The sequence below is a fragment of the Aedes albopictus genome, unplaced genomic scaffold, assembly GCF_035046485.1.
Source record: "Aedes albopictus strain Foshan unplaced genomic scaffold, AalbF5 HiC_scaffold_58, whole genome shotgun sequence".
NCBI lineage: Eukaryota > Metazoa > Arthropoda > Insecta > Diptera > Culicidae > Aedes > Aedes albopictus.
Genome location: NW_026917398.1, coordinates 1 through 23447, shown reverse-complemented (window position 1 = coordinate 23447; position 23447 = coordinate 1). Strand labels below are relative to the sequence as shown.

The window sequence follows — 23447 nt, the reverse complement described above, 5'->3', positions numbered from 1 at the left end:
AGTCGTCATTTCTGTTGGATCCCTCTTAGAGCCGCTATCCCGCTATAAAGTGGTCGCCAATGATCCCGGTGGTTATCTACGCAAGCAGGGAGGCCACCCGAGGGTTGACACAGTCCCCTATGGGGACTGAGAGTTCAGAACCGGATCAGCGCTAACAGGAGTGTTCATCTAAACCTATTTCCAAGGTTGCGACCATTCATTTGCAAAGATTTACATTCATTTGCTATTATCTCAGTTCAGAAGCATGCTATCAAAAAACAATGTATGGATGAATTTATCCTTGTAGTTTTATCTGAAAGTTTGCCGAATAACATTGGGGTCGCAAATGTATACCAAAGTCGTGAGCGAGCTGTGAAGGCAACTCTTCACGCGGTGAATGTAAATTTCATTGACGCTGCCTATTTTCCACTCTGTTGGTTGCCTAAGCTGAGTACAGGTCAAGAACGTACTTTAAGACCACGCCACGGTTTTATGGGACGGAAGACAGCAGCATCGACATGAGCCCATCCGCCGTTTCAAGTCAGTGTCACCCGACCTTACTAAGAGGATAGAATGCCGTCGCTACCAGCTCACTTGTGCATAGTTACATATAAGCGTGTATCGTCTAAGTTACCAATTACACAGCAAGATCAGTGCCCGAGGCACTCCTCGCTGGACTGTGACACTTTGAAAGCGGTCCCAGATCGCTTGTACAGAGTTGCTTCCGGAAGTGTGGATTTTTTGATGGGCCCAGCAGAGCCCACTGCTGGGTCGCCGCCACGCCTAGGCTTACTCTGCTTAAGCAATCCGTTTGTCCCGGTGCTCGGTCACATTTCGGTGTCAAAGGTGGTAAGTCCACACAGATGTGTGGATATGGTTCGCTACTAATAAGGCCTGGAGAACAGGGGACATGATTGAATATCATGCGAATGATGCAACTGATCATTGTTACCCCACGTAACGGTATTCAGCCCTACTTGGAAACCACAAAGTTTCGATGCATCGAGTTCATTTTTTTAGTGCTCTTGTTCTTAAGTAAAATTACTTCCTTCCCGTAAGAAGCGTAAAAAGTAATCATTCGCTTTCTTAGGGATGGCGCTGAACGGCACCACCGGTGGTGGTGCCGCGGCGTTACAAGGGGAAGTGAAGTCTGATAACGCGACCGGGTTCTGTTGCCGCACTGGCGGCGGCGACCACACTAGATGAGTACAGCAGCGTGCGGGCAAAAGGCTTAGTGTAAGTCGTACCGTCGTCGGTCAGGGTTGTCACGCTGCTCGACCCAATCGTTCGCGCCTCTCTGGGTGTCGTCTATCATCGCGCGGTTGGCATTTGCCTATATCTACACTTCTACACACAGCTAGTAGTAGACGTACACTGTGCGGTTGGTGAGAATCAAGATAGCAGAACACCTACTGTGCAGCACAGTCAGTAGTGGAGGTAGAGGGTTGATATCGCCGTTTGAAGCCCATCAGTGTTGATACGGCTGCCCGCTAGCGACAACGACGGTGACGACGACGACGACACGACGCGACGATTGCTGGCATATACGAGACATCGTCAGACCGTGTATTGCATAATCGAAAGTAAGAAGACGCGTGCGCGAGAACTGCAGGCATTTCTATAGTGTGTAGTAGAAATCCCTGCACCGTCCGTCCATCATCATCTGCATAGGCACAGCCTGTCGAGCCGACGAGACGGACGACAGGATATACCACCGCACGGCCATTTATTCTTCATATGGAGTAAAGTAGGTCTGTGGGGGAGAAACGAACAAGTGCATGAAAGTGAAATACGGGTTCGAGTTTGGCCGCCGCCGCCAGAGTTAACTTGCAAGTTGTTTGCAGTATTACTGTGAAGGACAACTAGCCGGGTCTAGAGTAGTGTGGAAACCGGGAGCAGGTGTCAGGTTTACAAAGTTACCCTGACAGTGATTTACGTACCTACGCTACGCACCCGATAGAAGGCAGTCCTCTTCCTCCGTCACTGCATCAGCTGTTGGGACTGGTTCGTGAAGGTAATGAAGTGTTTTATTTTTGGTGCAGTGCTATCGATATTCACGCAAAGCTTTATCGCGTTACTGATGGGATCCTAGCAAAATTGTGCAAAGGCAATCAACTGATATCAACTGTGATGTAATAGTGATGCTGGCAAAAGGCACTGTTTTTTTTCAGTCAGCTGCATCATCTCGAAAAATGGTGTTCTATCAGTCGAAGAAATATGCAAAACCGCGTAGGTCACTCCACAACTGCATTGTTATTCGTATACAAACCGGTTTGCCAGTATACCTACTGAATGAGTGATGAATCTGCGGTTAGACTAAATAACAACAGAAAACAGTGTGTTGCAATCGGGGATCGCTAAATGCTGTAGACGTAGCAATATATTCCGGTTGTTACTGGGCCCACGTTATCTTCTTCGTCAAATCATTCAAGTTCGAGGTCAGATAGGATGTAATCAATACGGTTTCATGCCGCATGATTGTTATAAGGGGTCTAAGTATTTGGTGGCTATAAGTCTGGATGATACTTTTTACGAAATGTACACAAGTCTCTTGGATAATTCTTATTTGCTACTGCTGAGTGCTGATTGACTGTACGTAATCTCTCTGAATCTCGGATTCTTCTTAGCGAAATTAGAAATTCGCACAAAAAAGTTGCTTTTCATACAATGTACATACCTTTTACACTGTACATTGTATGTATTTTGCCGAAATTTGTATCATATCCGCTAGTATTTTTGGTATTTCCAGGATGCTTTTCAATACTGGCTATGCAAGCACTAGAAAAGAAAAGAATTCAGCAAGTTTTGACGAAAGTTCAGCAAAAAATTTTGCTGGACCCTGTAGCTCGAGAAAATTTAGCAAAATCTTGCTGAAAGCGTTTGGTCTTGGTGTGATGAATATAAAGAAAACTTTATTCCTTACAAATGGAAATGGGAGGGTAATTAAATCATAATTTCACTCGAAATTACGGCATATAAAATTGGGGGAGTGGCTGTAGAAAAAGAAGGCAGTGCATCACCAACTTTGATTATATTTAAGGTGCAGTAACTTGAACTGTCTAGCTAGAGCTAGGTTGTACCTACAGTTGTACTGCTATGGATGGACGCTTTTATCATGTACACATAATCACCAATGCGTCACACTGGCCATTCGATTCTTGGCCTATGGGGGTTTAACGTCCAGTTGGGTATACGGTGATAAGCGAAACCAAGATAAGAGGCCTGCACGTGAATTTATCGAAATGCGTATGCTGTGTATAATTTATTTTGGTCAATTACTAATCCAGGAAAGGTGAAATCATTTCCCTTACGAAACAAATGGGTTAAGCTGAAACAACAATTGCAAGCAGGGGACAAAATTAGACCAATACCCACATATCGCAATACTGCCAAATAGAATGTCTTAAAAACTGTTTACCATATTTCGATGGTATGACAAGTTTACTTAAGTATAAGCTGCAGACATAACATAACTACAATTGAACGTTTCTGTAAAAAATCGCTTTAGAGGTAGTGTGAATGGTTGAGATGACGATCGGCAATTGTCGCCTCAATCACTACACTTAAGATAAAGTAAAGCTTTGAGGAATAAAGAAACATTGAATCATGCTCATCATGGAATAGTTTTCTAGATATTTTTAGGATTATTTGAAAACATTACTCAGAAAACTCAATGGTTTAACAAATATGGTTTGGTTTGGTTTGGAGTTGCGTCTCTAGTAATAAATAATGTTGATTTTAATGCAAAACGCCTTTGTGCAAATGTATATTTGTCAATTTTCATTTTTTTATTGCGTTTTTTTAGTATTCTTGAATTCATTCCCGAGGTTGTTCCGGATTCCCTACCGGCATTCTTTTTCCAGAAATCCTTCCTGATGTTTTCCCAGTATTGCTCCCTGATCCCCTCGCGTGATTTTTCATGGAATTCCTCTAGTGTTTCGCCCAAAGAAAGCGTCAGATTTCTCCCAGGATTTCTACTGGAATTCATTTACTTTTAATATATTTCTCGGATGTTGTTGCGGAATTTCCCACGTGATGATTTGATTTTCTGTGTTTGCTTCTGATGTTTCTATCGGGATTTCTCCAGGAGTTCTTTCCGGGATTTCTCCCAAAGTGTTTACAGGGGTTATTCATGGGATTTCTACCAAATTTCCCTCAAGGATTTCTTCAGAAATTGTTCGCGAACTTTCTGCAGGATTTCCTCTCGGGATTCCTTCCAGAGGTTTTTCCTATATTGCTCCCAGAGTTCCTTGTGGGATTTCCACCGAAGTACCTCTTGTAATTCTTTCATGAAATTTGTGTGAGCTTTTTCTAGGGTTCAGGCTGCAAAATTGTGAGTCAATAAGGAGAGCGTCCAACATAGCTCTTATCCTCACATGTTCCTATCTTATGCTTCAACGGGTCAAGCTATGATAAAGACCACCAGTTAAGAGTTATGTGCTTATCTGGTAGTGCAGCCTGGGCACTGTTGTCCTTCTGACTTCAGCTAGATTGAGCAGGTACGTCCCGAGCGTCTGTTCACCAAGGAGGTGCGGCTCAAACAGCGTCTGTTCTGGCATCCAGCGAAATGCTCCTCTAGCGGAAGCTATACCTAAGGTGGCAGCCCCACCACGGTGGATAGGGGACCTTAGGCCAACAACAATCTACTGCTCTCGAAACCCAAAAACCGTTGCAGAAACCGAAAATGAAAGATTACGAACTGATTCAACGGCAACGACTTTTAGTGTAAAACAGCGGACACGAATTTGAACTTGGAATGTAAACTGGCACAACTAGCGCCAATGAAGCATGCCGTAGGACTGAGCGAAGTGCGTTGGGCCAAATTCTGCTATATTCTGGCCAACGAGGTGAACACGCTTCTCGCCACCGTGGATTCGATTTCCTGCTCAATGCTCACGCCCACGCAGCGCTTATGAAGTGGAAACCTATCAATGAGAGGATAATTCTTGTCAGGGGGCAATCGCCCACAACCTTTCTTTAAATTCGGCCCTCTGCACCACCATGGGTACTCAGGTCTAAAAGTACGTAAGTAAGTTCTTCTAGAGTTTCTTCCGGAATATTTTAACAAGGATTTCTCTTGAAGTTTCCCCTGAGATTTCTCTCGGGACTCTCTTAGAAGATTCCTTGTAATAAGTCTCACGGAATGTTTTTCCTGGGAACTTTTTCGGGAATCAATCTAGACTTTGTTATGAAATTCAAATAACTCAACGTACATATGTACAGATGGGTAAATTATTGGTTAAATTGGGAAAAAATCCACAGCTCAGGTGAGATTTGAACTCACGACCCTTATTCGCTAGACAAGTGCTTTACCAACTAAGCTACCGAGCCAATTAATGACCCGGAAACTTAGTTGTCATAAGGTTCAATTCTAATCTCATCGATCTATATCATCTTCCCCTAAACCGCAAATATAACCATCTCTGTTGTACATATGTACGAAGAGCGAAAGCGATTTGTATATTGTTTGAAACTGTTTGCCTATCGTACAGGCAACGCTTCCTCAACCACTTGTAGAGGAAGAACAATGCTACCTGGAAGGCGATCAAACGCGTCGTTCGCATTCTATTTGATACGACGGGTAACTACGTAGAGGTAGATGCTCGAAAACGACTCACTTGAAGTGCAAATTTTCGGTAATACTGAGTTTAGGGGAAGATGATATAGATCGATGAGATTAGAATTGAACCTTATGACAACTAAGTTGCCGGGTCATTAATTGGCTCGGTAGCTTAGTTGGTAAAGCACTTGTCTAGCGAATAAGGGTCGTGAGTTCAAATCTCACCTGAGCTGTGGATTTTTTCCCAATTTAACCAATAATTTACCCATCTGTACATATATACGTTGAGTTATTTGAATTTCATAATTTGACCACACGGATTGGTATTACCGAAAATTTGCACTTCAAGTGAGTCGTTTTCGAGCATCTACCTCTACGTAGTTACCCGTCGTATCAAATAGAATGCGAACGACGCGTTTAAGGACAGACTTGTTAGAGTCCCAAAATGGCCGCCACAATGGCCGAGTTTGGCACCTATTCACGATTTCGAAGGCACAAATCTCTTCGTAAACAAAACCAGTGCACCTGAGCTTTTTATTTTAAGCTAATTACAAGTGAGCAAGAACAGAATAATGAAATACATTGTTGTTTGAAGCTTGCTTCTTGAGATTTGTGCGTCTGAAGTTTCGATGCAATGTTGGAGCGGGATTGCAAAACGTTTGTCCTTAATCGCCTTCCAGGCAGTGTTGGGAATACTCACTTGCTTCTATCTCAGTCCAGAAGCATGCTATCAAAAAGTGGTGCTTGAAGGACTTTTAGATTGTAGTTTAATCTAAAAGTTTTCAGAATAAAGTAAAGGTTGCAAACGCATACCAAAACCGTGAGAGAGCTGTGAGCACAAGGTGAGTATGAATTGCACGAGTTTTACTCACCCCGTACTTACAGCTCTCTCACAACTTTGGTATGCGTCTGCGATCTTTACTTTATTCGGCAAACTTTTAGATTAAACTACAATCTAAAAGCCCTTCAAACATCATTTTTTGATATGCTTCTGGACTGAGATAGAACCAAGTGAGTATCACTCTTGCAAGTGAGTATTCTCAACACTGCTTCCAGGTAGCATTGTTCTTCCTCTACAAGTCGTTGAGGAAGCGTTGCCTGTACGATAGGCAAACAGTTTCAAACAATAAACAAATCGCTTTCGCTCTTCGTACATATGTACAACAGAGATGGTTATATTTGCGGTTTAGGGGAAGATGATATAGATCGATGAGATTAGAATTGAACCTTATGACAACTAAGTTTCCGGGTCATTAATTGGCTCGGTAGCTTAGTTGGTAAAGCACTTGTCTAGCGAATAAGGGTCGTGAGTTCAAATCTCACCTAAGCTGTGGATTTTTCCCCAATTTAACCAATAATTTACCCATCTGTACATATGTACGTTGAGTTATTTGAATTTCATAATCTGCCGTGTGCAGCATAGTTGTCCCATGTTCTATGGGAATCCCTATTAACATGGGACAACTATGCTGCACACGGTAGTAATTTGACCACACGGATTGGTATTACCGAAAATTTGCACTTCAAGTGACTAGACTTTGTTCCAAGATTTTTTCCCAGGATTTTTTCCAGAATTTTTTTTGGGATTTTTGCGGGATCTCTTGCTTATATTTGTCATGGAGCTTTTCCCGCGATTTCTTTCAGAGGATTTCTAGGCTTTTTCTCGTAAATAGTTGTTTGCAATATTTCTTGTAGTGATCGGTCTGAGATTTGTTTTAGATTTACCTAGAATTATTCCCAGAGTTCTTCTCGGAACCCCTACCGGTAATTGTCCCAGGATTCTGCATGCTCCATTAGTTGCTCCCGGAGTTCTTCTAGAGATATTTCCAGAAGTTTTTTTTGTAAAGCGCCTTATGATCTACCTCATAGGTAATCCCGAGAGAAAATATTAAGAGTTTCAGAAGGAACTCTTTAAACCTATTAGACCTTCTGCGGAAATCTCGCAAAGAAATAAAAAATAATAAATAAACTGTTGGAAAGCCATTTCGGGAAACTACTAATAGAAACTCTTAAAGCAACTTGGATACATTTTAGAAAGATCTCTGGTAAGAATCCAGTAAGAAACTTTGGAAACATATCGTGAAAGCCTCTAGAAGAACTTCTGGGAGGCAGTGATGGGAACACTTACTTGCAAAGAGTTACACTAACTTCCTGTTGCATGCTATAAAAAAAAACAGTGTATGAAAGACATTTACATTGTAGTTTTATTTAAAAATTTGCTTAATAAAGTAAGGATCGCACACCAAAATCGTGAGAGAGCTATGAAGGCGACTTCCCACGCGAGTAATATAAATTATACTCACTTTGTCGAGAGTTGCTTTCATAACTCTGTCACGACTTTGGTATGCGTTTGCGATCCTTACTTCATTCGGAAAACTTTTAGATAAAACTACAAATTAAAGTCTCCCATACACTGTTTTTCATAGCTTGCTTTTGAGCAAGTGAGTGTTTGCATCGTTACCGGGAAATCCTCCTACAGAGATCCAGAAAAAAATCCTGCCTCGAAAATCTCCGACGGAACATCGGAAGCATCACGAAAGGAACTCTGGGAACAATTCCGAAAAAAAACATCTGGATGGAAACCTTAATGCTTTGTTTATACTACATATGTCCGAAAAATGTAGTGTAATTCACTCGCTTTTATCCATGCGAACGTGTTCCACAAGTAGTATTTACTACAAAAATTTACTCCTTTTTATTCATGCCATAAAAAGTGGTTTGAGAAGTGCTGGCTTTGCGCATTTAGTCACGTGTAAATGTGATGAATACCTAGTATTGTTGTTAAAACCACTTTCGGAAGCCTTTGGTTCCCGTGTAAGTGTACTGAGCAAACGAAACGACCTTGCCGGTAAAAAAGGCCATCTTCGTACTTATCATCGCATTTGTTCCTTCTGATAAGACAAGCTTTTGCAATAAAAAGGAGGCTCTGGTACATGTGATTGATAGGTTGGACGTGCGCTGATTGCGGTTTTATCAAGCCATTGAAAGCTTGAACTAAAATTTCTCCAATAGAATTTCGCAACAATCGGTATGACTAACTGTGAGGAAATTTATGCGGCAAAATGGGATTAGTAATCTATAAAAGAAACGCCTATTTCGGGCTAAATGATGCTTTTACGATGTTTTGTTTGAAAATGTGTCGTCAAGCAGTCTGCTTTGAAACGTGAACTAAGGCGTGGTTCAATTTTACTATGCCTCCACTCATATTAGTTTGAAGTTAAAAAATCCAATCAATGTCTACAGAGCTAAGTGTATGTTGCTCCAACTGTGCATGAACCTCTGGATTTAGTTAGTTTTACAGTTGAATTAAATTGAATGCAAAAGCAGTGCAATTTATATTGCTGATGATTTCATCATCTTTCAGCAAAATTATCTTATCACCATATCATGAACTCAATTGAACGATTCACAATCTGCAACTTGTGCCTCAAATTATGTCAATAGAATTCAAGTCTTATTATCTGTTTGATCTTGCTTATCATTATCAACTGTTATCTGCGCTTTGTAATCATCATTACCTGAACCAATATAGACAAAACCGAGCATGGAAAAATAAAACACAGTTACTCAAATAAAGTATTCTCCTTCCCTCCGCAGGTGATCACAAGGTGGCATCCAGACAGACCAGTATTTCCTAAACGAGTAGAACGACGCGAGAGTCAACCTTAACGCGGAAAAGGCCAGGCGCCATGCCTCACCGGAATTCATCGAGAGCGCAACGTAGGCCATCCACCGGGGCTACGTTCGAAACCTGAAGGCTGTGCGAGAAGAGTTTTCGCTATCCGCAGTCAGTCACATTAGCGAAATGAAGTTCTAGCATTAGGTTCATAGTGAATTATATAACATTTGTGAAACCGAGCTGTCGAAATTTCCCAAGAATCTAATCGCAACGAAGTGAGTGAGAATATAAGTGTTGTAATTGGTCATTCCTGAAATCGTGAAGAGAGCGTGATCGAGTGTCGGAAACTACCGAGCTGTTCAAACAGCAGCAGAGCAGAAAATGCTGAATTCCATTTCGAAGCATCTGCTGCACTGCGCGTTGCTCATCACGTTGCTTATATTTTTCGAAGTATTTTCCGGCGGAATAAAAGTCAACGAGAACAGCTTCGTATCGGTTGATCCTTGGGAGGAGTATGGCACAATACCGACCATCCTGCTGTACACGTTACGGTTGCTTACGTTCCTTACGCTGCCTCAGGTGCTGTTCAACTTCTTCGGTTTGGTGTTCTACAATGCCTTCCCGGAGAAGGTAGTACTGAAAGGGTCGCCTCTGCTGGCGCCCTTCATTTGCATCCGGGTTGTAACCCGCGGTGACTATCCCGATCTAGTCAAATCGAACGTCTTGCGAAATATGAACACCTGTTCGGATACGGGGTTGGAAAATTTCCTCATCGAAGTAGTTACCGATAAGCCTGTGAATCTGCCGAAGCACCGGCGGACCCGGGAGATTGTTGTCCCGAAGGATTACAAAACCAAAACCGGTGCACTGTTCAAATCGCGAGCTCTGCAGTATTGCTTGGAAGACAGCGTAAATGTACTTAACAACAACGACTGGGTGGTGCATTTGGACGAGGAAACGCTACTGACCGAGAACAGCGTTCGCGGAATCATCAACTTCGTCTTGGACGGAAAACATCCCTTCGGGCAAGGACTGATTACTTACGCAAACGAGAATGTGGTGAACTGGCTCACGACGTTAGCGGATAGTTTCCGTGTGTCGGACGATATGGGCAAGCTGCGGTTACAGTTCAAAATGTTCCATAAACCATTCTTCAGCTGGAAGGGTAGCTATGTGGTTACTCAGGTAAGTTAGTTACGCATGATTTGAATTCATGCCATAAACATTCAAGGCTTATTTACATACACCTGTTTGTTCTACATCACATTAATGATAACACAATAAATAATGCTCGCTCATCAAAAATACACATCTGGATCGTTGCGCTCTACGTCTCCTTGTGCAAACCCGACCTGGGGATCTGTAAAGAACACCAACTTCGTAAGGCCGTTGTTCGGCATTCTTACAACATACGCTACCATACGTTGCGTTCCATAGTACGGATGGACCCCTGAGGTACCCCCGCGGTGATGTTGTAGCTCCTCTCGTCTTCTTCGGTGTCATAGATTGATAGCACCCTATTCTGGAAGTAGCTCTCCAGTATCCGGCATAGGATAACCGGCTCTCCTAGGTGGTGTATGGAGCATTCGATGGCGGACGCTGTTGAACGCATTCTTCACGTCCAGCGTGACGACCGCACAATAGCGGATTCCCGTTCGCTTCTTTTGAAGCGCTATCTCAGCCGTTTTTGTAACAGCTCTAATGGCGCCCACCGCCATTCGACCCTTCCGGAGCCAAACTGGTTATCCGAGAGGCAAGAGTCATCGAATTTCTCGGTATAGACCATCAGCCTCGACAGAATGATCCGTTCCAACAGTTTTCCGGCGGTGTCCAGAAGGCAGATAGGTCTATATGCCGACAAATCGCCAGATGGCTTCCCGGGTTTGGGCAGGGAAATTCGCCTCTGTCTAGACTAGATACATCTGCATCTGCATAGCCATTCTGAACATGTCAGGGTTAGTCTCCATGGCCGTCCTTGGTGGCTACTGTACGGATACAGTTCGGACCCGGAGCCTTGTTCAACTTGAACGGCTTCGCTATTGCGATGAGTTTATCGTTTGTCACCGGGGTGACCTCACTTTGGGCGATTTGGCCGTAGGGAACGGGGACCCATAGTCTTGTGTCGTGGCGCGGGAACAACGTTTCCACGATCTTCTGCAGCATCTCGAGGGATCGTTCTGGGGGTATTGATGCGCCCTTCGTTTTGGCCTCTGTAGGTATCATCCCCCCAAGGAGTCGTGTTGACTGCCTGGCAGAGATTTTCAAAGCACGTCCGCTTACGTGCCTTAATCTCTTTGTTCAGTGCCAGTGTTGCGTCCATTTCTGGGTAGGGATCGCCTTTGCATTGCGACGTCACATGTACGGCTTAGGGTTAAGACCTAGATCATCGCTGGATACATCGTCGGTGTTACCCTCCATAAGCAATCGCTCCACAAATGCCGGCTTATCGAAGCGCGTGGCCAACCATCTCCGATGATGGTCGATGACCTTCGGCTGTGGCCGTCTTCCTCCGTGTTCCACCCTGTATTGAATCGCCAGATGATTACTGTGCGTGTATTCATCGTCGACCCTCCAGTCCAATCCGGGTTCCAGAAGGTCACATCAATGATGGACTCTGCATCGTTCCTACTGTAGTTTTTTTGTTGCCTTTTGCGACACCCACGTTCAGTCTGAGGGCCCATATAGCCGAGGCGGTAAACGCACGGGTATTCAGCATGACCATGCTTAGGGTGACGGGTTCAATTCCCGGTCGGTTCAGGATCTTTTCGTAAAGGAAATTTACTTGACTTCCTTGGGCATAGAGTATCTTCTCAGTGTGCTCAAGTGCTCATAGAATACTAAGCTGAGAAGCAGGCTTTTTCCCAGTGAGGACGTTACGCCAAGAAGAGAGAGAGAGACGTTCAGTCTAGCCATAGCTTCGAGTAGAGCCCAGCCTATCGCGTTAGTCAAGCGGCTACCCCACTCAATCACTCAGGTGTTGAAGTCCTCACCGATGACCACGGAATTCAATCCCAATGGTGCGCTTGATGGCAAATCCAGCATAGACGAGAACTGGTCTATCGGCCACCTGGAGGAAGCATAACAGCTGCAGTAGTACATCCCGTTGATCTTCGCTATTGCGAGGCCCTCGTGCAACGTCGAAATTATTTCCTGGACCGGGATACGACCGGTTGTACAGATCGTCTATAGCTTGGTCTTATCCACTACCCAGTTCCCGTTATCGCGGTATGGGTCCGATAGTAGTGCGATGTCTATACTTGACTCCGAGACTGACTGCCATAGCAACTGTTGTGCAGCTTTACAGTGGTTCAGGTTTAGTTGTGTAACCTGCATTATCGTTTGGAACTTCGACCTCCTCGCGTGCCTGGACATTTAGGCCCGCCCGTCGTGTGGCCCTTGTTCGCCGTGCAAATCAGGCATTTTGGTGCAGAGTTGCACTCCCTGGCGATATGGCCTTCTACTCCACACTTCCTGCAGAGCTTACTCCGGTCTGGGCCTTTGCATGCTCAGGACTTATGCCCTTGCTCAAAGCACTTGAAGCACGCCACTGGCGGCTCGTATACGCTGAGCGGGCACACTGACCAAGCTACCTTGATCTTCCCGACTGAAATCGCCTTATTCGCATCCCCTACGGGGAGTTTGAACGCGGCAATCTGCGTGCCAGCCGGACCCTTGCGCAGGCGGATCGATGCACTTGGTACATCTATCTCACACTGCTGTTTGAGTGCGGCTGCGAGCTCCTCTGCGTCGGTAATCTCGTCCAGGTTTTTGCACTGGCGAGTTGCCTCCGCCGTTAGGGCTCTTACCTGCACCTTTTCGCCAAGTACCTCTTGGGCTAGTGCTTTGTAGGAAGTACCTTTATTGGCTGCTTCCTTCTTCAGCACTAGCATCATCTCTCCCGTCCTGGTGCGCCGGATGCTTTTTACATCCGCGCCCAACGGTGAGAGACGATTCTCGCCTCGCATGGCCTTCAGCACCTCGGCGTATGTATCTGCCTCGGTTTTGAAGACCAGCGCGTCACTTCTCGCTCGTTTGCGGGCTGGTTTCGTAGTTCTCACCTTCTTCTTTTTTCCTACCGTAATCCAAGGGTTCTCCTTCCCTTGGTCCGGTTGGCCTCCGTTCTTCCTCTGGTTGGCTTGCTGGGGCTTGGTTTCCCTGCCCTTTGCGTGCTTCGCAACCGGCTTAGCAGCCTGATTACCTACGCTAGTCTTCACCTTCTCTTTCTGCGGCTTTGCATCCGACTCTGCCGGACGCTTCTTGGGCCGCGTCTCCTCAGCAGGTTCAGAAGGCTCAGCAAGGAGGAAGTTGTCCGTTTGGGTGGACCGCTCTTCTCTGCTCGCATCAGCAGCACTTCGCTCTTCCACCAGGAGGTCGTACTCCTTCTTGGCCAGAGCCAGTGATTTGCGGAGCTTCAGCAGGCCCTGTTTCAGATCCTTGCTGATGGTTGTCCGCCCGCTCGTGTAGCCGATCAGCTCATCCAGCTGTTCGGCAACTACCAACATCTTTGGTAGCCCGCTCCTGTTGCGGTTCAGCGCCCGCGTGAGGTCCGCACCGGTCATCTGTGCTTCCTCCGTCGGCGCTGTACCGCTTCGTGCACCACTTGCCCCACTTAAACTTCCTGCCGCTAATTCGCTGGTGGGTGCACCAGCCCCTCGGAGTGGCGATCTGGCCAAGCCTCCACGCGCGAACGGGTTCAATGCCGCTCCCTCAGTTACTCCACACTCGACCACGTTGTTACAGTTGTTGAATTTCGAAGTCATGTCTGTTGGGCCCCTCTTAGAGCCGCTATCCCTCACCGTAAATGAAGTAGTCGCCAAGGATCCTGGTGGTTATCTATGCAAGCAGAGAGGCCACCCGAGGGTTGGCTCAGGCCCTTATGGGGACTGAGCTCAGAGCCGGATCAGCGCTAATCAGGAGTGTTCATCTGAACCTACTTCCACCCAGATAGTTGTCTAAGCTGGGCACAGATCAGGAACGTACTTTAAGGCCATGCTACGGTTTTATGGGGCGGAAGACAGCGTCGACATTAGCCTATCCGCCGTTTCAAGTCAGTGTCACCCGACCCCCGACCTTACTAAGAGGATAGAATGCCGTCGCCATCAGCTCACTTGTGCATAGTTACCTTAGCGTGTACCATCTCTTTTACCAATTACTAAGCATGACCAGTATACCATAATCAGGAACTTACTGGCATCGTTCCTGATGTGCCCGAGGCACTTCTAGCTGGGCTGGAACACTTTGGATGCGGTGCCATATCGCTTGAACAGAGTTGCTTCCGGATGTGTGGAATTTCTGAAGAGGACCAGCAGAGCCCACTGCTGGTCCCCCGCCACGCCTAGGCTTCCTCCGCTTGAGCAGTTCGTATGTGCCGGTGCTCGGTCACCTTCCGGTGCCAAAGGTGGCAAGTCCACACTGATGTGTGGATATGGTTCGCTTAGGAAAGAATCCTAGGCTCCCACCTCTAGGCTGTGTAACCTGCATTATCCTCTGATGGTTCGACCACCTCGCGTGACTGGACGATTAGGCCAGCACCAAATCAGGCATTTAGGCGCCGAGTTGCACTCCATGCCAAAGTGGCCTTCCACTCCGCAATTCCTGCAGAGTTTGCTTCTGTCGGGGCCTTTACACATTCACGGCTTATATCCTTGGTCGATGCACTTGAAACACGCCTCTACTCTGATCTTGACGACTGCAGTCGCCTGTTTACCTACAAGGAGCTTGATCGTGGCGATCTGCTTAAATGCGGCTGCGAGCTCCTTTGCGTCGGTGATCTCGTCCAGGTTTTTACACTGCAGAGTCGCCTCCGTCATTAGCAGCACTTTTCGCCCAGTACCTATTGAGCTAGTGCTCTGCAAGAGGTGTCTTTTTGACCGCATTCTTCTTCAGCACTAGCATCATCTCTTCAGTCCTGGTTACATCCTGATTACATCCGCGCCCAGCGGTGAGAGACGATTTTTTCCTCGCATGGCCCTCAGCGCCTCGGTGTACGTGTCTGCTTCGGTTTTGAAGACCAGTGCATCGCTCCGTTCGCGTTTGCAGGCTGACTATACTTTTTTCACAACCTTATTCTTTCCGACCGTAATTCTAGGATTCTCTTTCCTTTGGTACGGTTGCCCTCTTGGGGCTTGGTTTCCCTGCCGCTTGCGCGTTTCGTAACCAGCTTGGCAGCCTGGTTACTCACGCTGGCCGTCCCCTTCTTCCTCTTTGGATTTTCGCCCGTTTCTGCCGGACGCTTCTTGGGTCGTGTCTCCTCTACAGATTTCGACCATGCAGCTCGAACCGTAGGGCGGTTTGACCTCTCCACTACGGCTTCTGTGACCTGCATCGCTTCGTGCTGCATCGTCGCGTTGCCAGCAAAGAGGAAGCTGTCCGTTTGGGTGGACCGCTCCTCCTTGCTCGCATCAGCCGCACTCCGCTCTTACTTACTCCCTGGCCAGAGCCAGCGATTTGCGAAGCTTCAGCAGGCCCTGTTTCAGGTCCTTACTGATTGTAGTCCGCCCGCTTGTGTAGTCGATCAGCTCGTCTAGCTGTTCGGCAATTAACAACACCTTTGGTTGCCCGGTCCTGTTGAGGTTCAACGCCCGCGTAAGGTCCGCGTCAGTAATCTGCGCCTTCTCGGCCGGTGCTGCGCCGCCTCGTGCTCCTCCTGTTGAACCTCCTGCCGCCATCTGCTCGCTGGTGGGTGCACCACTCTCTCTCTCTTCTTGGCGTAACGTCCTCACTGGGACAAAGCCTGCTTCTCAGCTTAGTGTTCTATGAGCACTTCCACAGTTATTAACTGAGAGCTTCCTCTGCCAATGACCATTTTGCATGTGTATATCGTGTGGCAGGCACGAAGATACTCTATGCCCAAGGAAGTCAAGGAAATTTCCTTTACGAAAAGATCCTGGACCGACCGGGAATCGAACCCGTCACCCTCAGCATGGTCATGCTGAATACCCGTGCGTTTACCGCCTCGGCTATAGGGGCCCCCCGGGTGCACCAGCCCCTCGTAATGGCCATCTCGTCAGTCCTCCTCACGCGAACGGATTGAACGCTGTTCCCTCTGCCTCTCCACTCTCTATCACATTGTTGTCCATCGATTTAGGACTAGTTGTCATTTCTGTTGGATCCCCCTTAGAGTCGCCAATGATCCTGGTTGTTTATCAATGAAAGCAGGAAGGCCATCCGAGGGTTGGCCAAGGCCCTAATGGGGAAGGCCAAGGCCCTAATCGGTCAAATTTGGAACTTCCCTCGTTAGGGTAGACAGTGTTGGCGACTCATGTGTTTCTCTGAGTGACGGTGATGTTTATGTAATTATCCTGTACTAGTTGTTTGAGTTTGATACAGATAATACAGCCGAGTTAGAGGTTTGATGATCAACGGGTTGAAAGAAGACGTCCCTGATAACCATTCTCGCTAGACTCTTTGCCTTGTTCAATAGTGAAGCACTCGCTATGCTGGCAAGGTCCGCCCTAAGGTTTTTTTTTGTATGAACTGTCGTTCGCAGTCGAGCGGTTGTCAGAGAAGCCGGCTTTATAATTTCCAACGAACTCATTCGCTGAAACATGGACATCGGGACATATTCATGGAAATCCATTCATAACCATCATCATTCCTCGTTTTTTTTAATCATTATGCAAGCTCACTAACAGAAAATATTTCATTTTTTTCCATTTTTAGGTCCACGCTGAGAAGGAAGTCTCGTTCGACAACGGAATCGACGGATCGGTCGCCGAGGATTGCTTCTTCGCGATGCGCGCCTTCGCCAAGGGCTACTCGTTCAATTTTATCGAAGGTGAAATGTACGAAAAATCTCCGTTCACGCTGCTGGACTTCCTGCAGCAGCGGAAACGCTGGCTGCAGGGTATCCTGCTGGTCGTCCACTCGCACACCATTCCCCTGCGGAACAAGTTCTTGCTGGGCATTAGCGTGTACTCCTGGGTCACGATGCCGCTGTCCACGTCCAATATGATCTTCGCCGGGCTCTATCCCATTCCGTGCCCGAATGTGGTGGACTTTTTGTGCGCCTTCATTGCCGGGTTCAACATCTACATGTACGTTTTCGGCGTCATCAAATCGTTTTCGCTGTACCGGTTCGGTGTGGTGAAATTTTTCGCTTGTGTTCTCGGGGCCCTGTGCACCATTCCGATCAATGTCATAATCGAAAACGTGGCCGTCATCTGGGGGCTCGTTGGCAAGAAGCACAAATTTTACGTGGTGCAAAAGGACGTCCGGGCGCTTGTTACGGTTTAATGCGGGAATTCGCGCGTTTGTTTAAGCTTTATCGGTTTAAGATATTTGGTAGGGACATATTTCCTCTCGATGGTGGCTGTTAGCGAGCCATGGTCGGCAAACTATTTCATTACGCTGTCGGAAAATAGGCTTCTAGGGACCCATAACTTTTTGCGTATGCGAAAAAGTAAGATTAGTGAGTTAGCTGATTATCATGGATATGTATATTTTGTAGCTCTTTTTATAGTATTTTGCTTTTCTGAAACACCAGGAAAGGCTTATCTTTAAGTAATGAAAGTCATGTTGGTTTTTGTCTAAGATTATGACGGATTACATATTTCAGGAACGAATGGTTTTCGTTTCATTTCGCTTTTCTGCTTAGTCGGAACAGTAGTAATTTAAGAAAAATGTCAGGAGCAGATTGTGACTTCAAATCAGGAGATTTTCATTGTTATTTATTTTTGTGTATATTTTTTGTAGCGATATTTTGCCGTGATAGACATTTTACGTGTAAAGTTAATATATTTGAGAACTATGTTCTCCAACGTGTAGAATATATAATTGGCATTTTTCTCCTGGTCGTTTACGAAAAGCTGGGAATAATCTCCCGGAATAAGTATTCACGAAAAGGCTACTTCATCTTCATTAAGAAGTTATCGTCTACTCAAAGCACACACTCATTGGGTTATTCATTAAATGTTGTTTGCATCGCTTAACGTTCCATAAAATAGTATCTACGGTAAACGAGCAGTTCACGCAAAAAAAAACTCGCATCACAATGGACAAATTACTTACTTGAAACAACATAAAAGCGCGAATAATAGAATAATTGCTGCTACATCACCAAAACAGTCAAATGAATACGAACGTTTACAGCAGAACGTAGATATCTTACACACATTTAATCGAAATTGATAGCAGATCAAAAACAACCTACGTCCACACACGTTGTTCATTATCTATTTAATAATCTAGCAATGATGGCAAAGCATAAGTATAAAAAACGGAAACAAAAAAAATCAAAAAACTAAACCGCATGAAATTTAGTCGATAATTGCTACTATACCATTGATTGGATGAAGTAATAGTAAAAACTCACACAAAATTGAAAAAAAAACAGAACATAGAAATTATTCCAGTATCGGTAGTGTTTTAGGCTTAAGGAATGTTTCTATACATTTTTTCTATGGAAACAGCCATTTGATATGAACGGAATAACGTAATAGTGGATGAGTTGACCATTATGGAATCGTTCGGAAGTTATGTTGCGTGAACTTTGGATATAATCGGGCTACTTTCTTGTTTTGCCTAGAACTGTCTATAAACGTCTAAAATAATGTCATATATAATGGTATGACTACAACTATTATTCTTTTTTAATTTACTCTTCTTCATGTTATGCCAAACGGCATTACTTCAAATGAGAAACACTCTTCAACACCCTTGCAAAATTGTTTTTTTTTTCCAAAAAGGGATTTGAACTTTTCAAAAAGGGACGAATTTTAACAGTAACAATTGGGCAGTGACATTACTGATTTGCGTTACTCATTTAACCAAGATGTGATTAAATTCGAAGAATCTGTAAATTTTAGAAATTAAAATTTGTGAATTATGTGCATGATAAAGCATATCTATTATTGGGCAATTTACTGGGACATCATTTCCTTGGTGTGGATTGAGCAATTACAATTACAATTTACTGGGACATCATTTCCTTATATCCTTTGCGAAGCGTGACATAATGTACGAATGATTCGTCTCAAGTGCAGGATTATTCGATAAAAGAACATAGATGATATAATACAATTGATTCTACCTGTAATTGAATTTCAGATACATATTAATAAAATCATACGATTAAAGCACATCGACTAGCAGTGGCGCAATTTTGCCTAGGTGGAACAGAAAAGAAAATTTCCTTGGAAATATAAGACAACATTGTACACATGTCGGCTGCAAAGGCACGTTTTGCTCTATTTAGGAAATTTGTGTCATCGCCTTGAACACGAGCTTATTCCCCATGTACCCGAAGGAGAAGGAAAGGAATGAAGGGTGGTAAAAGGATGGTAGGGGAACAGGATCGTCACCCTAGAAAAGGGCATTATCGCGTGGATTCAAACAGCGCCCTTAAAAGAGCATAGTGAAACGCATAAGCGTAAAGAGAATCTATACTGCCGTGAATCGCATATCTGTCCCATTTGCATAGGAAATCCAGCAAAGATGGGACTGATATGCGATTCACGGCAGTATAGCTCCTTACCAAAACTGGTTAAAACAACAGATTTCACTCCGCACATAAGAGCAAATATTTCGTCCTGAAAAACGGGGCAGTGTCCAGCAAATCAGTAAGACTGATGTAGCCTCAGCTTATGAGAGTAGACACCAGCACCGGCTCGACCTTTGAGAAAGGAGGCATCAGTGTAACATACGATGCCGTTCTGAAATACTTCTTTCCACGATAACCAGATGTCCACTCTTCCCGGGAAGCGAATTTCGTGGAAAATGTCCCATATGGAAAATTACAAGCAATTGTAAGATCACTTGGAGCAAGGACAACTTTGTCCCAATCCACCAAAAGTGGAAATAACGACGTGTGTGTTGTTCTGCGGTTCACAGGAGTTTCCTCTAATTAACCAAGTACCGATCCCAAGCAACACACGTTGTCAAAAGCACCCTCGATATCTAAGAAAACACCCAAACAGGATTACTTTTTAGTGAATGCTTTCTCAATATGGTAAACAACCTTGTGCAGAAGAGTCAAAGTGGGTTTACCAGATTGGTAGGCATGTTGGTTCACATGAAGAGGCACGTTGGCCAGATGAACATCACGGATGTGATGATCCACAATGTCCACGAACGTCGTCTATTCCAACTTTTCTACATTGTTTCCTGAGCTTGGCGAGATCAGAGTTCCACCAAGGGGTTCCTCAAGGGCAAGTTGGTTGACCCGGGATTCAAATAGTGTGCAGCGAATAGCGATGGTCAGCTAAACATTTTTCATTTAACACATGCCAATTGTTCTCGTGAATAATTCTGCTAGAACAAAGCGTTATGTCTAATCATGTAGGTACACACATCTTTGTTGGTTAGTTCAGAGATGAGTGTAGCAACGATTGCGATGTTGACAAGCGTACATACTCGAGGCATGACAAACGAGTTTGCCATTTTATTTTTTCCTTAAAATAGTGAAAAATTTCGGAAAAATTAAACACAGTTTCCACTTGATTGGACCTAACAACTAATCAAGATTTATTCATATTATCCATGACCTACATGTACGGTTGAAATACACTACAGGGAAGAAAAATATAGTTTTATTGGTCGACACGATACATTGTTGTCTAAGATATATAAGTGGGACGAAAGAAGGGTAAAATGCTCTTTCTGCCTAGCAAAACATTGAATACTTCATAGACCATTATTCCTACAATTTATCTTTTGAAGAGATTTCCACCCTTCCTTTCACAATTGCGTAAAACTAAAACATTTAAAATTTGCTTACTGCACTTCGATTTTGTTCGGTTGCATGGTGTTCTGGTACAGTTTCATGACCATTTCGTGCAGCTCAGGATTGGTAGGCGTCGACTGGTGCTCTGTAATACGCTCGTTGCATTCTTGCGGGGGAAATCCACACAGTTGACGACGAATTTCCAAATCTCGCCTGGCGCTCAACGCACGACTGTGTGGACCAGCAGCGCACAGGATAAGGTTACGCCGTGCGCGAGCACGCTCCCGCATAGCCACGTGCACCGACGCCACCGGATGAAGGATCTTGTCGATATCGGCGAGGTTGGCTTCCTGTTCGGAGACCTCGCTGTTTTCATTGGAGTCCTCCTTTTTGACGACAGTTTGCTCGCTTTGTTGTTGCTTCTGTTCGTCCTCGTCGAGTTTTTCCTTCTTTATTCTAACTCCGTTAAAGAGCTGCTCTTCTTCTTCTTTCTTCACCGCGGCCACCTTCTGCTGCTCGGCAGCTGCTTTGAACTCCTCGATCTCCTCGCGGAGCTTCTCCTTGGACTCGGTGAGGACACGCTGGGCGTAAGCCTCACCGGCCAACCGTACCGAAATACCTATGTCCAACAGAATGTGATGTGCCTTCCAGCGGTTGCGAGCGGAAACCGGAATGGTTTGTTCCGGTTTGAGTTTGGCGCGAGTTTCCTGCGCCAAGCTGGCCCAATCGACGCCGAGGGCATCGCCAAGGCCTGTAATGGAAATCACATGGAATTAATTTAATACAAACAAAGATAATCAGACTAAACCAGCATACCCTTGAACTTGTTCTCCTCTTCCAGTTCGCCATCGGAAATTTCCTCAAAGTCGAGATCCATTTCCTCCTTCAGTTCCTTGTTGGCGTGCAGCTTTCCAGCTTGTTTCGGATCCTTCACTTCCAGCGCACCACCAGCGCCAGCCGCAGCAAGGTCCGAATTTCCGTCTGAATGTTGAGCCGGACCGGGCGGCATTCCATCGGGACCCACATTCAACGGATGACCGGGCTCGTGGACGGTAGAATCACCGACACGTGGTTTGTTTTCACCTGCAGCAGCCGGGTCATTCAGTTGGTTGATTTCCTAGACGAAGTAGACACAATTGTGTGAAAATCATGGAACTAGAAAAAGCTAGAAAGCACTATGTATCTACAAAGTGAGACGAACACCAACATTAAATTACGTCAAAATCATAAATTTGAGTTTATAGAGGGAAAGTTTTTATGCCCAACGAATGTCCGTTCCTTGTCCTGAACCGTTATAAGTTGGCAGAGTAGAGGATCCAAGCTGGAGGAACTCCTGGTGGAAGTCTCGTAGAAACTCTTGAAAGAAGTTGCAAACAAACTCCTGAAGGAATTTCCGAAAATAAAAGTTAATCAAATATTTAGAGGAGCGTTTGAAACGAAGAATTTCTTGGAAGAATTTTCGGAGGAACTTTAAAAGGAACTGCCGTTGGGCTACTGGGCAAATTTCCGGAAAAACTTCTGGAGAAATGTCCGAAGGAACTCCGAAAGTCGTGAGAGAAATCTTTGTGTGTTTTATCGTCGGAACTCACGGAAGAAATTCCGGCGAAACACCTAAAAGGATTCATATCGAAACTTCTGGAGTTCCTGGTAAAAGTCTTGGAAGAACTCTCGTCGAAACTTCTTGGGAATTTTTGAGCAGATCTCCAGTGAAAATTCCCAAAGTTACTACATACAAGAAATTTTTAGAAGAATGCCCAGGAAATTTCCATCAATTATCAGAAGAAACTCCTGGAGGAATTCCCAGAAAAACTTCTGTAAGAATTTACAACTTTCCCAATAAGTCTTGAATAAGTATTCGTAGGACATTTTTCGGAAAATCTCAAAGAAACTTTCAGACGACTTCTCGGAGATGCTTCTGGATCAAATTTCGAAGGAACTTAGAAATTACTTCCCGGAAGACCTTGGAAGAATTTTTGGTGCAATTTTCCGAAGATTTTCCGATGAATTCTCGGGGAACTTCTAGATGCTGGAAGAATTACCGGAGAAACTTCAGGAAGAATAGCCGGGAGAAAGTCCGAATTTTGAAGAAATTTTTGAGGTGTTTCTGGAAGAATATCTAGAGAAACATCCAGAAGTATTCCTAGAGAAACTTCTGGAAGAAGTTCAGCAGGAGCTTCTGGAAGAATTCCCGAAGGAATCACCGAAGAAATTCCTGGTCAAATTTTGCGGGAGAAGTCCCAAAAAGTTCTCGGTAGAATTCCCAAAGCAACTATGAGGAAATATTCTCACAAAAAAAAAAAATGTGGAGTAGATCCCGGGAAAACCTCCGGAAGAATTCCTGGAGACATTTTTGAAAAAAAAACCGGAGGAAATTGTAAAAGTATTCTCGAATGAGCTTTTTAAAAAATCAAAAAGGATCAAGGATCATCTGTTGTACAATATCGTTATTTTAAAATGCCCAGTAGAAAACAGTTGAACACCGAACTTGTAATGAATTGCTGTATTCTAGGTGCATTCAGTAGTTGTTTTGTTGAATACTATGAGTTTTCTTGATTTAGTAAGCTATTTTCCATGAAAAACTTAAGGTCCCATTAGACGTGGCAAATATTTGGCCAAACAAGCCCAAC

General features: G+C 44.8%; 2 protein-coding genes across 3 annotated transcripts in view; one reads left to right on the top strand and one right to left on the bottom strand.

Moving 5' to 3' along the window:
* Positions 1 to 19246, top strand: part of LOC115260692 (beta-1,4-mannosyltransferase egh) — an 86487-nt gene extending 67241 nt beyond the window's left edge. Inside the window, exons 1-3 of one of the 2 annotated variants that reach the window (XM_029861895.2) lie at positions 1209 to 1993; positions 9137 to 10343; positions 16821 to 19246. In XM_029861895.2, the coding sequence (XP_029717755.1) occupies positions 9540 to 10343; positions 16821 to 17393 (1377 nt within the window). In that variant the 5' untranslated portion in view covers positions 1209 to 1993; positions 9137 to 9539 and the 3' untranslated portion in view covers positions 17394 to 19246. Of the gene's footprint in view, positions 1 to 1208; positions 1994 to 9136; positions 10344 to 16820 lie in introns of those variants that run through there. The other variant, XM_029861896.2, reaches the window with a different exon arrangement.
* A 1347-nt stretch (positions 19247 to 20593) lies between these two features.
* LOC115260696 (histone acetyltransferase KAT6A-like) lies at positions 20594 to 21937 on the bottom strand (the record flags this gene model as incomplete). Its single annotated transcript, XM_062843833.1, is given in 2 exon segments — positions 20594 to 21571; positions 21637 to 21937. Coding segments are annotated over 2 exon segments (1002 nt in total), but the record flags the coding sequence as incomplete, so codon positions are not given.
* Positions 21938 to 23447: the final 1510 nt, after the last annotated feature.